A 14013-nucleotide genomic window follows, 5' to 3' on the forward strand; every position below is an offset into this window, starting at 1 on the left:
GGTGAGACCTCTTTTTACATTGTTATGTTACAGAATTGATCACTGTCTCCTCCAACTAGAAGCTCAGTAACAGAGATGGGGCAATCCATATCTTCTTGGTTGTCGGGGTGGGTCCAGGTAAAATGTGAATATTGAACATTAGTAAATGGATGGCAGCCACTTACATTAGGCTCAGTGTTATCAGGTTAAGCCTCTTCTCCTTTCCTACACTTTGAGACAAGGCCACAGGGAAATCTTTAGGAGACAGTACCTTAGTGAATTAGAAAAACCACACAAAAACCACTTGGGGTTATTTTTCTAACTAAACTTTTATTAAATTATTTTTGTTGTTGTTGAAGGCTGAAACCATCAAAGTCCTTAGATTAGCTTTAAGTGCTGGATGGAGTAAAAACCACAAGAGACTTCTAGGTGATCTGTGAACAGACTGGCAGACAGGCAGGCAGATGACAAGGGAAAGACAAACAAAAACAAACAGAACAGTCTTCTGGAAAGCTAGTCAAATTCTTTTTAAAATTTTATTAGAAATGAATTAAAATATTAATAAAGTAAATCAAATTTTAAACTGAACCCTAGACTTGAGACTATTATAAAGGCTCACCAAATAATAAAACCCTTGGGTCTCTGTAAGTTTTGTACAACCTGCTGCAGTTTGTTCTCCTTGAACTAGATGAGGCTTCTTCTGCCACTGTGATCTCTCTCACCATCACTATCTCTAAGAACAGATCCCATTGTGAAAAGAAAAAAAAAACCAGACTCATCCCTCCCCAAATTCCTGGTGGCTGATGTTCTCTCCTAACTGTGGGGAAACCAACTTTGAAGGAGGAAGTTGAGCCAGTGGTGGAGGAAGGTGGGCAAGCTGGTAGGGCAGAGATGGTTTTCTGGAGAGTCCATTTGGATCTTTTCTCCAGATGTCTTAATATGTGCTTAAAGAGTTTTTTTTAAGTTTGAAAAAAACTCCATTGTGAAAAGTGAGTTATGAAGAGTGCTCTTTATTTGAAACCTCCACAACACAGACGCCAATCTTGTCTCGCATTGAATCATTAGCTGTGCACATCAACACATTTCAAGCACAAATTAAGAAATGCAAACAGAACAAAAAAATATATATATATATAATTTTTCCCCTATCCAAAGGTTTCAAGTCTCAATGCAGCAAATCCTTCTGAACACAGAATCTGAGGAGCACACTGTTCAAACAGTTGGGACAAACAGGTCCCTACAAAGGCTACTGCCTTTGTTAACACATGGGGCGGGGGTCATGGACGGCATGGAAAGGGGAGAGGAGGTGAGGAAAGGAGAGAGGAAGAAAAGAGAATGAGCAGGAAAAGGGGAACAGGTATGCATTGGGGAAGATGGGGTAGCTGGGACACACACATGGTGAGTTGGTGGATTTCATTTATTGGTTTTTGACATTTTCTTTCTGGTTCTTTTTAAATTTCCCCCCTCCCCAGGTCCAACAATGGTAGAAAAACCCCACAGAAGTGGGCAGGGCCTAATTAGGCCAGCCCAAAGCCTTCAGAGCACTCCTGGATGGCCAATAGTAGCATGTGGCGGAGCTTCTCAAAGCTCTCATAGGCAGGCAGGTCCAGCTGATTAAAACTAGGGGAAAAAAGAAAGATCAGTTTGTAAGGAATGATATTCACTAAATCCCTGTGTTTCTACTGGCCCATCTTCCCTGAGGGAACCTACCCTACTTACTCTTCACTTCTTGCTAACTCTTTGATTTTGTCCTAGCCTGGTCTTCCTCTCTCTAATATGGCTCCAATACAGGTTATTAGGCACCAGAAATATAAATCAGACCCTTTCACTCCTCCTTAAAACCTCTAAGGAGATATTCAGGGTCACTAGTGATCTAACCTCTGCCCAGTTCTTTATCCCTGCAACTCCTCTTTGCCCAGTCATGCAGAGCTCCAGAATGTACTATTCCCTCCTATGTGTTCACCTACCAATGTCAAATACCCTACTATGAGTCTAGCCCATCCTCTCTTCTTAAACTATCACCTTCTCTGCAGAATCACCAAATTGTGAGTTACCTAAGGTCCAGAACTGGGCCAGACTTATGTTCCCAGCCTTGGGTAGGGGCCTGAAAGTCTGAGTCTGCAACTTCAATGTGGATGCTAAAAAAGAGAAATCAAACCTTCCCTCTTACCATGTGTGAGCTGAAGGCAGGCGATCTGTGGACCTGTCATCTCGATGGATCTGAAACTTCTGAATGCCGTTCATGCCTTCAAGGGCAGCAAAACCTTGCAGGGGCACCTTGGAAGTACCGGTGACAAACTGGAGGAACTTGGCACGGTCAGCTTGGTCAAAAGAACGCAATGCTCTCCAGAACCACTGGATCTGCAGGATTGGAGAGAAGCTAGTATTAGAAAAGAACTCCTAGGGTTGGGGTTGTGGCTCAGTGGCAGAATGTTTGCCTACCACAAGTGAGACACTGGGTTCAATTCTCAGCATCACATTAAAAAAAATAAAAGGTATTGTGTACATCTATAACTACAAATATTAAAAAAAAAAGAAAAGAAAACGAACTCCTAGAAGGTAGAGGAATGGAATTTGGAAAATAGAACTGGACTTGGAATCTTAGGCAAATCCCCTCCATGGGATTAGATTTAGTTCCTTCATTCATAAAACAGACATAATTATCACCTGAAAATACTCTCTTGAAGAATGAAAAATTAGGTACAGGTACATTGTCACCGACAACCCCCTTCTTCCTACTGGTTTAGGGTCAGAGAAGCACGTGGAGAGGGATGCCAGCAGCAGCTCACCTGAATAGAGTTGGACTGGTACTTGTGGTACTCAGTGTTGGACTTCAAATCATCAATGTCAATGGTGGGCAGTCCTGATATGAGCAGTTCTAATTCCTGCTCAGTGAAGATAGAAATGAGGCGCTTTGGAATGATCTCATAGAAGCCTTCTAAGAAAGCTGCCAGCTGTTTGCGGATGGCTCCTAGAGAGAGAATAAAAAAGTCACATAGCTTATGAACTCACACAATTACAAAAGATCAGAGATCATCAATCTGGCTTCTGATGCTATTAGCATGCTGGTGGGTCTTGGCTGCTGAACCTACCACTCTGTTTTTAGGTCCCTATAAGAGTGAATAAAGTTAGCTGGGGATACAGTTCAGTTGGCAGAGTGCTTACTTTGCATGCACAAGGCCCTGGGTTCATTCCCCAGTACCACAAAAACAAAACAAAGCAAGATAAGAGTGAAAAGTTAAACATTTTTGGTCAGGGTTTTGTCTCCCTTTGCCCAAGACATTTGTGGTTGTGTCATAGGAGACGAGAACAAAAACAACAACAAAAATTTAAAAGGAATGAGAGCTGACCTTTTCCCATACTGAGGAACTGGAGGTTTAAAGGACATTTTTCCTACCTGTCATTCTCATCTGGCACACCAGGTGAACATATTCCTTCTTATTCTCCTCTGTTACCAAGATGTTGGCCCCATTGGGTTTGAGGTCACGAACTTCACAGACTCCAAACTCTTGGACCTGGAATACCCAAAAACACCAGCTATAAACATCAGGATTGGGCTAGGATGTAACAAACACAGAGACTGGGGAATACACTGTCAAACTGCTTGCCATGTCCTGGGCAAAGATGAGGCAAGTCCATAGCAAAATGACTTACACATAAAGAAGGCAGAAAGGAAGTAAACTGTCAAATGAGAAAAGGGAACAGGGGATGTAATGTAACACAACATAATATCTGTAGAAAACAAATTTGGGGAAAGACAACCTTAATTTTTGTTTTTTGCTTATGTATTTATTATGTATTTTTTCTATAGTGTACTATATTCAGGGATAAAGAATTATATTGAGGCATTTTTAAAAGGGAAAAACTAACTAGGAAACATTCTGGATTATTTTATTAATTCTGGTTTTTCTGTCTGTGATACAAATACCCACTACTGTCAGCGTAACTGGGCATAGGGTATTGGGCTTTATGGAGATGTGTCCTTAGAACTGTGAGAGATTGCCCAGTGAAGATGCCAAGGTGACCGCAACATGGTCTCCTGGACTGGCTGGGATGTGCTATGGTCACAATCTCCTGACCTACCTCAGTGCTGAAAGTGAGGTCGTAGCCAAGTGTGGAGACATCATTTTCCAGCAGATAAACTAGTCCCTGGTAGAAGTGGTAATCTTCACTCTCCATATCCGTGTATCTAGAAAAACACAAACAGGGTTATGGGTTGGTGGTGGGAGGAGAAGCAGCACAGGGATGGGATAAAAGTAAAGGACCTGACCCCGAGAGCTGAAGAAAGTATTAGGATTGCACCATTCCCTCACCTGACAGACTTGCCCAAGATGTGTTTGTAGAAGGATCGAGTAAAGTAGCACTCCAAGAGGCGGTTATCATATACAGCTTTGGCCACAATGCGTCCAACAAACTTGAAGTAGCTGAGGTGGTTGGGGTTGCAGTGGGAAGATGGATTGATGGTGTAGGTGACTCGATCACCAGGTGAGGTACGGAACAAGGCATACATAGGATTAAACATCTCTCGAGAGATAATCATATACCACTCTCGCAGGAGCCCCCCAGCATCCTGCCCTTCTTCTCCTTCAAATACTATATACCTGCATAAAAGAGCAGAAACAAGAACTGTGCAGAAAGCCCAGGACAGATGCATCTATTTGCATAGCATTATATGTGCAAGGGAGAGGGTGTGAAACAATCTGGGGAGTGTGGTGTCAGATGAAGAGGTGACCAGAGATTGCCAGCAGAACTCTGGGAAGACCCTCTGACCCTGTGTGATTACATGGATGGTAGATCTAGGTCATAAGAGAAGAATTATCACATAACTCATCTCTCATCTCACTAGCTCCTGTGACACTTGGTATTACAGAATACCAATCTCTGGGTGGTCTAAGTGGCTTCAGAATTACCAGTGAGCAGTTACCCACTTGGTGGAGGCCATTCTTGCATATAGTCTTCCCAACCCAAGGTACCATTTGCTTAGCAGGCTCCCCATTCCTAGTGTAACAATGGTGAAAGCTCTCATTGCAAAACCTCAGGTGTAGCCTTACAAACACCAATGACTTTCCAGTCTGTTTAAGAACAATCTGGTCTGTTCTCTGTTCTGGGCTCTTACAATCGATTCTTCATTTCTTCAGGGGATTTGCGATGAAGCTCACGATAGGAATCTTCAAACACATGATCACGGCGGACATGCACAGCCATGTCTTCTTTCCGCAGGCCCTCATCCAAACGTTCCAGCTCTTGGCGGAAATATCTTGGGAGGTAGGAAAGGAAGGAAAATAGGATTTGGGGTGGCAAATTTCCATTTGTTTGATCAGAATGAAAAACCCCAAATGGCATTCTCTCCATCCTCCAAACACTCTAATTTCTGCTCCCATGTCCAGTAGGTGGGAGAAGTAAGTCATCTGTTATTTAGTTGAAATTTTTTCCTATTTCCACTGAACAAGGGCTCACTGAGATTATAGCATGGGATCTCTGTAGCAAGAAGGTAAAGATGTGAATATGCGTATGAAGGAGAGGCACAGGGATGATTCCAGAGGCACCGTCCAAGTGTGTACTACAGCCATATGCACCCTAGCACAACTCCAAAGAATGGTATGGGACTTTAGAAAATCATGTGGTTAAAAAGTCATGTGGCTCTCACTTCACTGATGAAGAATGGAGATGGGTGGGGGAGGAATGGAGAAGGCCAGGGAACATTTAGGGTACAATGAGCATCACAGCCGAGTCTCTTCCCTGCCCACCAGCACTATTTCATATGCTACCAGCAAGAGAAACTTCTGGGCCTAGGAGAAACTTTGGCTCCTTTCTGGGAGGGGAGATACACATTGGGGAGTTCCTCTCCCCCACCAAACTCCAGGGCACATACTTGCGCTTGACATCAAAGTCGAGGACACGAATGTAATCTACCAGGACAGCGAAAGGCCCATCGGCAAGGTGGGTGGTGGACTGCCGTAGGATTTGGTTTAACACAGTGCGGTGAGTCTCTGAGGGGAAAAATAATAACAGGATCAGTATATCATGGGTCCCAGAAAGGTGCAAAACAGTCCATCAGCAAGCAACTCTCATTTTAGGGGTCATAATTAGGAACCAGACAATGCCAGGGGCCAGTCCTGAGGTATGAACACCAATCTGAGCATTTCTATACCAGCCTGACCTGCCATGGATTCAGGATAAACTCCAATCCCCTCAGAGTAGCATATAAGAGCTTCCAGACCAGATCCCTACTGAACTCTCTAGGGTCACTCTCTCCCACACACAGATACAAACACATGCAAACATTCCCTCTCTGCTGAACAGGCTAAGCATAAAATATATAAAACAACCCTGCATATAATAAAGCCTTTTGAATTTGGGGTGGTGGTGGTCTGAGAGTTCCCTGTACCTGCAAAGCGAAGGAACTTCTGTGTGTCAGGGGGTAGGCTTGAGGAGATGTGCATAGATGAGGGCTCCCGGGAGAAGAATGGGTCAAGGGAAGAAGGGGTGGCTGGGGTTAAGGGAGCAGGGGAGAGTGGAGGAGGTTCATCCTTGATGTGTGCCAGCTGGCTCTCACGGGTGTCCCGGACAGGAGGCTTGCTCTCCCGCTCTGTGGCATGAACCAGAAAGAAGGCCTCGACGGCAGGCTGTAGCACTGGGGGCAGAAATGAGAAGGAGGTGATGCTTTATTTTACAAACTTCAATATATAAGCTCTTTCACCTTTGTAAACAAACCATAAAAATATAGTATGGAGGAGGAAATAAAAAAAAAAAACTTGCAGGGAAATATACTGATAGAATAAAGTCACAGAGGCCGGACAAGGTGGTGCACACCTGTAATCCCAGCAGCTCGGGAGGCTGAGATAGGAGAATCACGAATTCAAAGCCAGCCTCAGCAACAGTGAGGTGCTAAGTAACTCAGAGAGACCCTGTCTCTAAATAAAGTACAAAACAGGGGGTGTGGCTCAGTGGTTGAGTACCCCTGAGTTCAATCCCTGGTACCCCCACCCCAGCCTGCAAAAGAATAAAGCCACAGTGGAAGTCAGCGTTTTATTGAGGGGGAAAAAAAAAAGGGATAGGCAACCAGTTATAAAGATTCCTCTGATTTAAAAAGTAAGAGAGACCCCAGCTCTTTTTTTATTTGTTTTAATTAGTTACACATGACAGTACAATGGAGACCCCAGCTCTTAAGAGAGAAATCAAATCATTTTTTTGGGGGTATGCTGAGGATCAAATCCAAGGCCTTGCACGTACTAGGTAAGCACATGCTCTATCTAAGCTACACCCTCAGCCCCAAGAGATAAGGAAATCTTTTCATGATACTGAGAGCCAGAGGGGAAAAAAGTAACTCTCCTTTGAATACACAGGGACACTGAGAGAAAGGACTAACTTGAAAGAAAGAAGCTTAAGCTGACAGAAAGGATCCCAGATCAGACTGGGGGGGGGGGGGGGGGATGATGACCTGGGCCCTCAGAACGCAACTCACCTAGCACCGCATGCTGGTCATGAGATTCCTCCAGTTCCTTTAAACACTCCCCCAGCATGTCCCACAGCTCATCCAGGCTCAGCTGCTCACTGAGCAGGGGTAACTCAGGTGGCCTCTCCTCTTTTTCCTTCTCTCCCTGTGGAGTTCCATCTGAGGCTACTGGGCACACAGAAGATAGAGTTAGAAGGCCTTCGAGGTGCCTCTCCAACTTAAGAGTTGTTTCCCAGCTCAAATGCACAGGCTACTAGACAGATCAAGTAGACTGGACTGTTGGCCACAGAGTACTACTCACTGAGCAATATCTTAAAGCAAGGTCTAGTCCTGCACTGGATGGCATTTAATAAAATAACAAATTCGGTTCCTTGGTTACACTAGCCACATTTAAAGTGCTCACTAACCACATGTGGTTAGTGGTCATCTAGTTTAGTCTAGTCATTGCCACATTAGCTCCCAGAGAACCTGTGGATAAGTTACCTGAGGGCAATGCAACAACGGTGGAACTCTGGATGGTTGCCTTCCAGTTCACAAAGTATGTTTCAGGACATTATCCTCATTAAATTCTGACAGCTGCCCTTGGAATCAGGCTGCTTTCTCCCTATTTTTTCCCCAAGGGACAGGGCCAGGACTTAGAAAACATCTTTTTGACTCTAGTTCTATGCTTTTTGAATTAGTCATCTTGTCCTGGGACAGTTTAAAACCTCAAGAAGCCATGGTGCAACAGATGGATCCCCACGGCTGGAATGTTTCCTGGTACCCTTTGGGGGCTTATTCTGAATTCTGCTCAGTAGCCAAGCAGCAAGACCAGCCTCATCTTCTGGGTGGGAGAGAAGCAACTGCTTCCTCACCAGCCCTTCCCCCCTCCCTCTCCCTTTCTATTCCCACCCCCACCACACCCTTGCCCTGCTTAGGCTTCTTCCTGACCTTTGCTTTTCATCCTCTACCCAAATCCTGACTATTCTTCAAGGCTCTGACAGCCCTAGGTTTGAATCCTGGCTCTGGCACTTGCAGATCGTGTGACCTTGGGTAAAAGAAGATGGATAGAGAACATGGGAATAATATCTACCTCCCAAAGTCCTGATGAATAGTCAATGATTTAATACAGCATTTAAAAAAACGGGTGTCCTATGAGATCACTTTATTCTATGTACAAGTTTGAGAAATGTCACTAATAATAGCCTTTACCATGTGCCAGGTACTTCACTAAGCACTGTATATGTATTAACTCATTCAGTCCTAACAACTGTGAATATCCCTATTATAAACAAGGAAAATGAGGCCAAGAAAGGTTTGCCTCAGATCCCAGAAGCTAATAAATGAAGGAGCCAAGACTTGAAACATATGCTGTCTCCATGTGTAATACCCTATCATAGTTTCTTTAATCCTAATCTCAGTGTCCTTTGGTTTGTTTTTTTTTTAATATTTTATTTACATTTTTTGGTTTTTGGTGGACACAACATCTTTGTATGTGGTGCTGAGGATCGAACCCGGGCCGCACCCATGCCAGGGGAGCGCGCTACCGCTTGAGCCACATCCCCAGCCCCTGTCCTTTGGTTTTTAATACTTGTTTTAGTATTTACAGAGACCAGTGTTCACTGGAACTGGATAACACTTGAGTTTATATATGTTGGGAACAGGAGATCCAGCAGATATTCTATAAGACTGGCTCTCCCTTCTGCTGGGCTGGAAAGAGGAAGTAGTACTGACCAATGGACTGAGTATCTTGAGCACTGGGAGATGGCTGATCCACATCCATGGGCGACTCCTCTCTCCGGACAGATGCCTCTGACTGGCTAGACTCCGACTGGATAAAAGGGAGACAAGGCCACTTTATAAAGGGTGCAACTTTGCTTTCCTCAGGGATAGGCTAAAGGTTGGTTCTTCCACCTCTTATACATGGAGCTTGGAAAGTGGCTTCCCATATCTGGTGAGAAAACACTGTAGTACTCCAGGACCAAAGAATGGCTTTTCAACCTACTTTGCTGGCCTTTACCCTGAGCTTGCAAATGTTCCAAACAGCTCCTGGGATGCCTGCACCTCCTACACTCTACTCCATTCCTATGCTCAGTCAGAAACATATCTCCTGGATACACATTTCAAATCTTCTTTCTGGACAGGTTGTGTAAACTCATATGGGCTAAAGGGAAGGTATACATGCTATTTGTTCAAATATGGGAGTTAGTGTGACCTCTCAGGATGGATTATTTAAAAAGTCAACATTTGTCTATCAGATGATGGGAATGAGACTAGGCAGAAAAATAGCTACTTGTCTCTATTCTCCTGGAGTTACTGCCCCCAAATTCTAGGCTATGCCCAGTGTGCTCAAAAACCATATTGTATAACAGTAATTCCACATAAAGAAAAATCAGGCCTCAGGACACCTTTAATCCCTGAATTCTGAGATGGTAACTTGCATGTTCCAAGACAGAGACAACAAGAGCATGCTATAAGCATTCTAGGGCTTTTACTGAAGCCTGTGCTGGGATCCCAACACTGAGCCAGCTACTTTTGTACCTGAGGGTTCCTCCTAAAGTGCCTCAGTGTCTAGGTGCCAAAGATTACAGAGAACAGAGGCAGAGGCCTGGGCAGAGAGATCAGCCATAAACACAAATGGCTGTGTGGGATATGTACCAAGCTTGGGGGACTTTCAAGAGTAGGATTCATGAGATGCCTCTGATGTACCTGCATTATTCCATGAGACTGAAAAAAATCTTTACCCCATACCCCCCGCTCAGAACCCGACACTTAGCATTAGGCAGTTTGCAAAAGCGCCACTACTGAATGGATAGCTGGGAGTGGGTATGATGGCCAAGCTTTAAATCAAACCAAACTTCAAACCAAACCAATAAATCAATCAAACAGTAAAGGAAAACACCAACAGAAAATAACCCTATTGTCCAGAAGCATTCATATAGCAAACTTAATGCAAAAGCATACAAGGTAAGGGCAATGGAACCCCACTGATGACATGGTGGGGGGAGGGGGAAAGACAAATGAATGAGGGGCCACAGGCATCATGCTAACCGTTGCTGCTTGTTGCTGTCTCCGCGCCCTTTGACCCTCACGTACCATTTGTATAATGGCATCAGCCTCAGCCTCCAGCTGCCGAACAGCTGCCTGGATGCTGCTAGCTGAGCCTAAACCGGAGGAACCTGGGAGAAAGAAAAAAGAGGAAGGCAACATATAAAATGTAGGAAGAAGGAATGCCCAATACTCTCTCCTATCTCCTGGGCTGCCACAGGGCATCTTGAGAATATTCATCATCAGGCACTAAGATCTACTGTTACAGATAGGACAGGGGGCATGGTGTTAGACAAACAGATGGTGGCATGTGAGGAGGGTTCTATGGGACAGGAGGAAAGAGGGAAATGATGTGGTAGGCTATGGCTGAGGCAGCACGGCTATAGTGTTTTAGTTAGGAGTGATCAAGGAAGCAGAAAGGAAGTGCACACCCAGTGAGTTAAATCTTATTCAGCAAAAGGTTGGTCCCCAGTTTCCTTGCCAGATTCTATTCCCTTTAATTCCCAGTTGCCTAAGCAATTTCCTATGTAGACAGCTTGAATGAGATATAAAATGCAGCCATCAACATTCTGACACTTATAAAAAAGGATTAGCAGTTTACTTTAGGAAATATCAAAACAGGAAGGAAACAGGACACTGAGCCCTGCCCTTCCAGGGATTCTGGGTTTTCCACCACCAACCCTGCCCCCAAATTAGACACTCTAGTTCCATACCTAGCCTGCCTGTCTGCTTGGCTTTCTTGTTAGCTCGGCGTGTGTCGTCCCGAAGCTGGATGATGACCTGTAGTACCCTCAAGAAGAACTTCTGAGTAGATGTCTTGGATGTCAACATGGACATAGAAGGCAGCTGGAGCTCCCGGCCACCCAAGGGTCGCTTCTGAGATGCCACAATTACCACATTCTCAGCCATGTCAAACCTGGATAGTATAAAGGTGGCTTGCGTACATTGACAACATAAAAGCATTAACAATTAACACCCAGAGCAAGTAGGTTGTCAACCAGGGGGGTAAGAAATCTCAGAAGAAAATCTTACAAATAGGGCAAATCAGAAAAAAATCAGGTCAAGAATATATACAGGACTGACAGAAAAATTGCCCAGAGAAAGAATATAGAACAGGAAACCAGCAAGAGCCACCTTTCAGAATGCCCCCGAGCCTAGCCCACAGCCAAAGTGGTGGTTACCACCCACCTGCTCTGCATTTTGCCTTTCAGCTTGGTGGTCTGGGGCTGCTCTTCAGGCAGGCCATCAGGAGAAAGAGTTTCACACTGGGCTCGCCGTTGCTGTTCCAAATTGTATTCACGTAGTTCAGCCAGCAGGGTACCTGGGTAGATAAAGGAATTATCAAGTGTTCAGAGACTTCCCTAGTGCAGTAGCTGAAAGTCAAACCTTTCCAAAAAATCTGTGCAGGCCACCCTCTGTACAGAGAACCCAGGATGAGCAGCAAATTTCCTCTGTTTAGTAGCTTTTTAAAAATTCAACAGCTCATTATGTGTGCTCATGATCAACCACATGGTGACTACTGACTTAGCTGGTCTCAGGAACCTACTCAATCTACACATAATGCAGCTTGATGCAGAAAAGAAAAAAAAACACATCACTTTTGGAGTCAAAGATCATGGTCTATGTCCTATATATTTCTTAAACTTACTGAGGTTTTGTGGTGACCTCAGATAAATTCCTTGACTCCATTCCCAGTTTGCTTATGCATCTTAATAAAGTGAATAATACTGCCTAACCTCTTAAAGTGGCTGTGAGAATGAATTGTATGGTGAAGTGCCTAGATGATATCTGGCCCACAGCTGTTGAATAAGTCAAGAAAGGTCAGAGACTGGAGGCCAAATTCTTTCAGGAAGAACCTTTTAATTCTAATGTAAAAGAGAATACCCTGGGTTTTACACGCTAGTCAACTTATCTCAGCTTCAAAAACATTTGTGGGAAGAAGACAGATAACCAAGTATAACTAAGTAGGGTGACAAGATTGAAGTTGTCACCGAAATGGTTGGGATGGGAATGGGAAAAGATCAGAGGCTCTTCATGTTGAAGTAAAATCTGGTTTTACTCCTTCGTCCAATCACTATCATTCTGGGCTTTAGCTTTCTTCTCAGTAAAATAGGGAAGGCAATGTAAATAGATGATTTCCAAGTGTTAGAATTTTTTATTACCAAAACTACACAAAAGCTGAGGGCATCATTCTGCCTTCACAATTCCAGAGCCTGAATATAGTGCAGGCATATCTTTGAGAAAGTGAAGCTGCCTTCACAGCCTCACTATGGGGTTGTACAAGTCCTCAAGTAGGTTCTGTTGTTCCCATGCATTCACTTGTTTCTTTACAAAGCATGGATGACCAACCACATACCAGAAACTGAGAGAGAGAGAGAGAGAGAGAGAGAGAGAGAGAGAGAGAGAGAAGAGAGAGAGAGAATGTATATATGTGTATATATGTGTGTGTGTGTGTGTGTGTGTGTGTGTGTGTGTATATATATATATATATATATATATATAAAAGAGAGAGAGAGAGAGACACACACACACACACACACACACACACACACACACACACACACACACACAGAGAGAAACCCAGCTTTGCTTCCAAATAGGGGCTGTGCTGTGGGTGCTTAGTGTAATCTAATTCAGACTGGGGGATTGGGGAATGCTTCCAGAAAAGGAAGACACATAAATGGAAGGTTTCAGAAGGACAAAAGGCTTTATTCCTGTTATTACCTATCTGTTTACAAAGGGTATATCCCAGATGACGTGCTCCATTCAGTAGCAGCTTGAGAACTGTGTCGCGGGTCCCAGGGTCCCCCCTAGAGAGCTGTAGTAACACATTTGCTGCATCCTCCAGGCCTTCTTCAGAACAAGAGTGAGATGTCAACACCTGGGAGAAAAAAAAAAAAGGGGTGGGGGAGAAGGAGTAAGCCCCAAGCTGAGAACCCAAACCATGTCCAACCTATCTACCCTTTCTTTTAAACTTTGGCAGGTCATAAGAGCCTGGACTCACCTCCACAGAGAGCTGTAACTGGTTTTCAGTGAGGCCAGAGGATACCATCTTGAAGTCTGGAGCACTGCCGCCTCCATCACCCACTTTTGCTGGAGATTTGCTGCTTTTAGTAGTAGTAGACGCTTTGAGGAAACAGAACAACATAAGTCTCTGTGACACAAGCCAGACTTTGAAGTGGCAGAACCAAGGAACTGCTGAATTGCCCAGAGCTTCAAAACAGAAAAGTAGTGAAAATGAAAATCCACCTACCAGAGCCAAATCTCAATGACCTGGGAGGACCTTATTTATGCCTTCTAAGGTGACAACCCCATGCATACTTTTCAACTATTTTCTTATCACCATAGCTACTCCCCCCCCCCATTCTTTAAATCCTACTTCTGCAGATAATTCTCAAGTTATCTGCTACATTCCTTGGGATGATCTGGCTACTCTGATTCACACTGCATCCAGCCTGATTTTGAACTATATCCTATGAGAAGTGGCCCCCTCAACCAGGCCCAAAAGGCTCAGAGTTCCGTGAAGACAGAGGCTTTCTTTTTTTCTCTTT

At 44.2% G+C, this 14013-nt stretch overlaps 1 protein-coding gene across 4 annotated transcripts; it reads right to left on the reverse strand.

Annotated features, from left to right (window-relative positions):
- Window positions 1–331: 331 nt before the first annotated feature.
- On the reverse strand, window positions 332–13625 carry LOC308639733 (E3 ubiquitin-protein ligase HUWE1-like). 4 transcript variants are annotated; one of them, XM_081278015.1, is made up of 16 exons: window positions 13467–13625; window positions 13187–13343; window positions 11651–11783; window positions 11176–11378; window positions 10511–10593; window positions 9149–9245; window positions 7445–7600; window positions 6368–6613; window positions 5852–5969; window positions 5096–5236; window positions 4293–4580; window positions 4063–4168; window positions 3377–3494; window positions 2769–2950; window positions 2150–2340; window positions 332–1599 (listed from the first exon to the last, which is right to left on the reverse strand). In XM_081278015.1, exons 1-16 carry the CDS (start codon window positions 13608–13610, stop codon window positions 1497–1499), a joined length of 2466 nt encoding a protein of 821 aa, XP_081134141.1. In that variant the 5' UTR covers window positions 13611–13625; the 3' UTR covers window positions 332–1496. The 4 variants fall into 4 exon arrangements, with proteins under 4 accessions (XP_081134141.1, XP_081134140.1, XP_081134139.1 ...); XM_081278014.1 differs by having other exon boundaries at window positions 7445–7603; XM_081278013.1 differs by having other exon boundaries at window positions 10466–10593.
- Between the last annotated feature and the right edge of the window lie 388 nt (window positions 13626–14013).

This window comes from Spermophilus citellus, assembly GCF_964194105.1.
Source record: "Spermophilus citellus genome assembly, chromosome: X".
Taxonomy (NCBI): domain Eukaryota; kingdom Metazoa; phylum Chordata; class Mammalia; order Rodentia; family Sciuridae; genus Spermophilus; species Spermophilus citellus.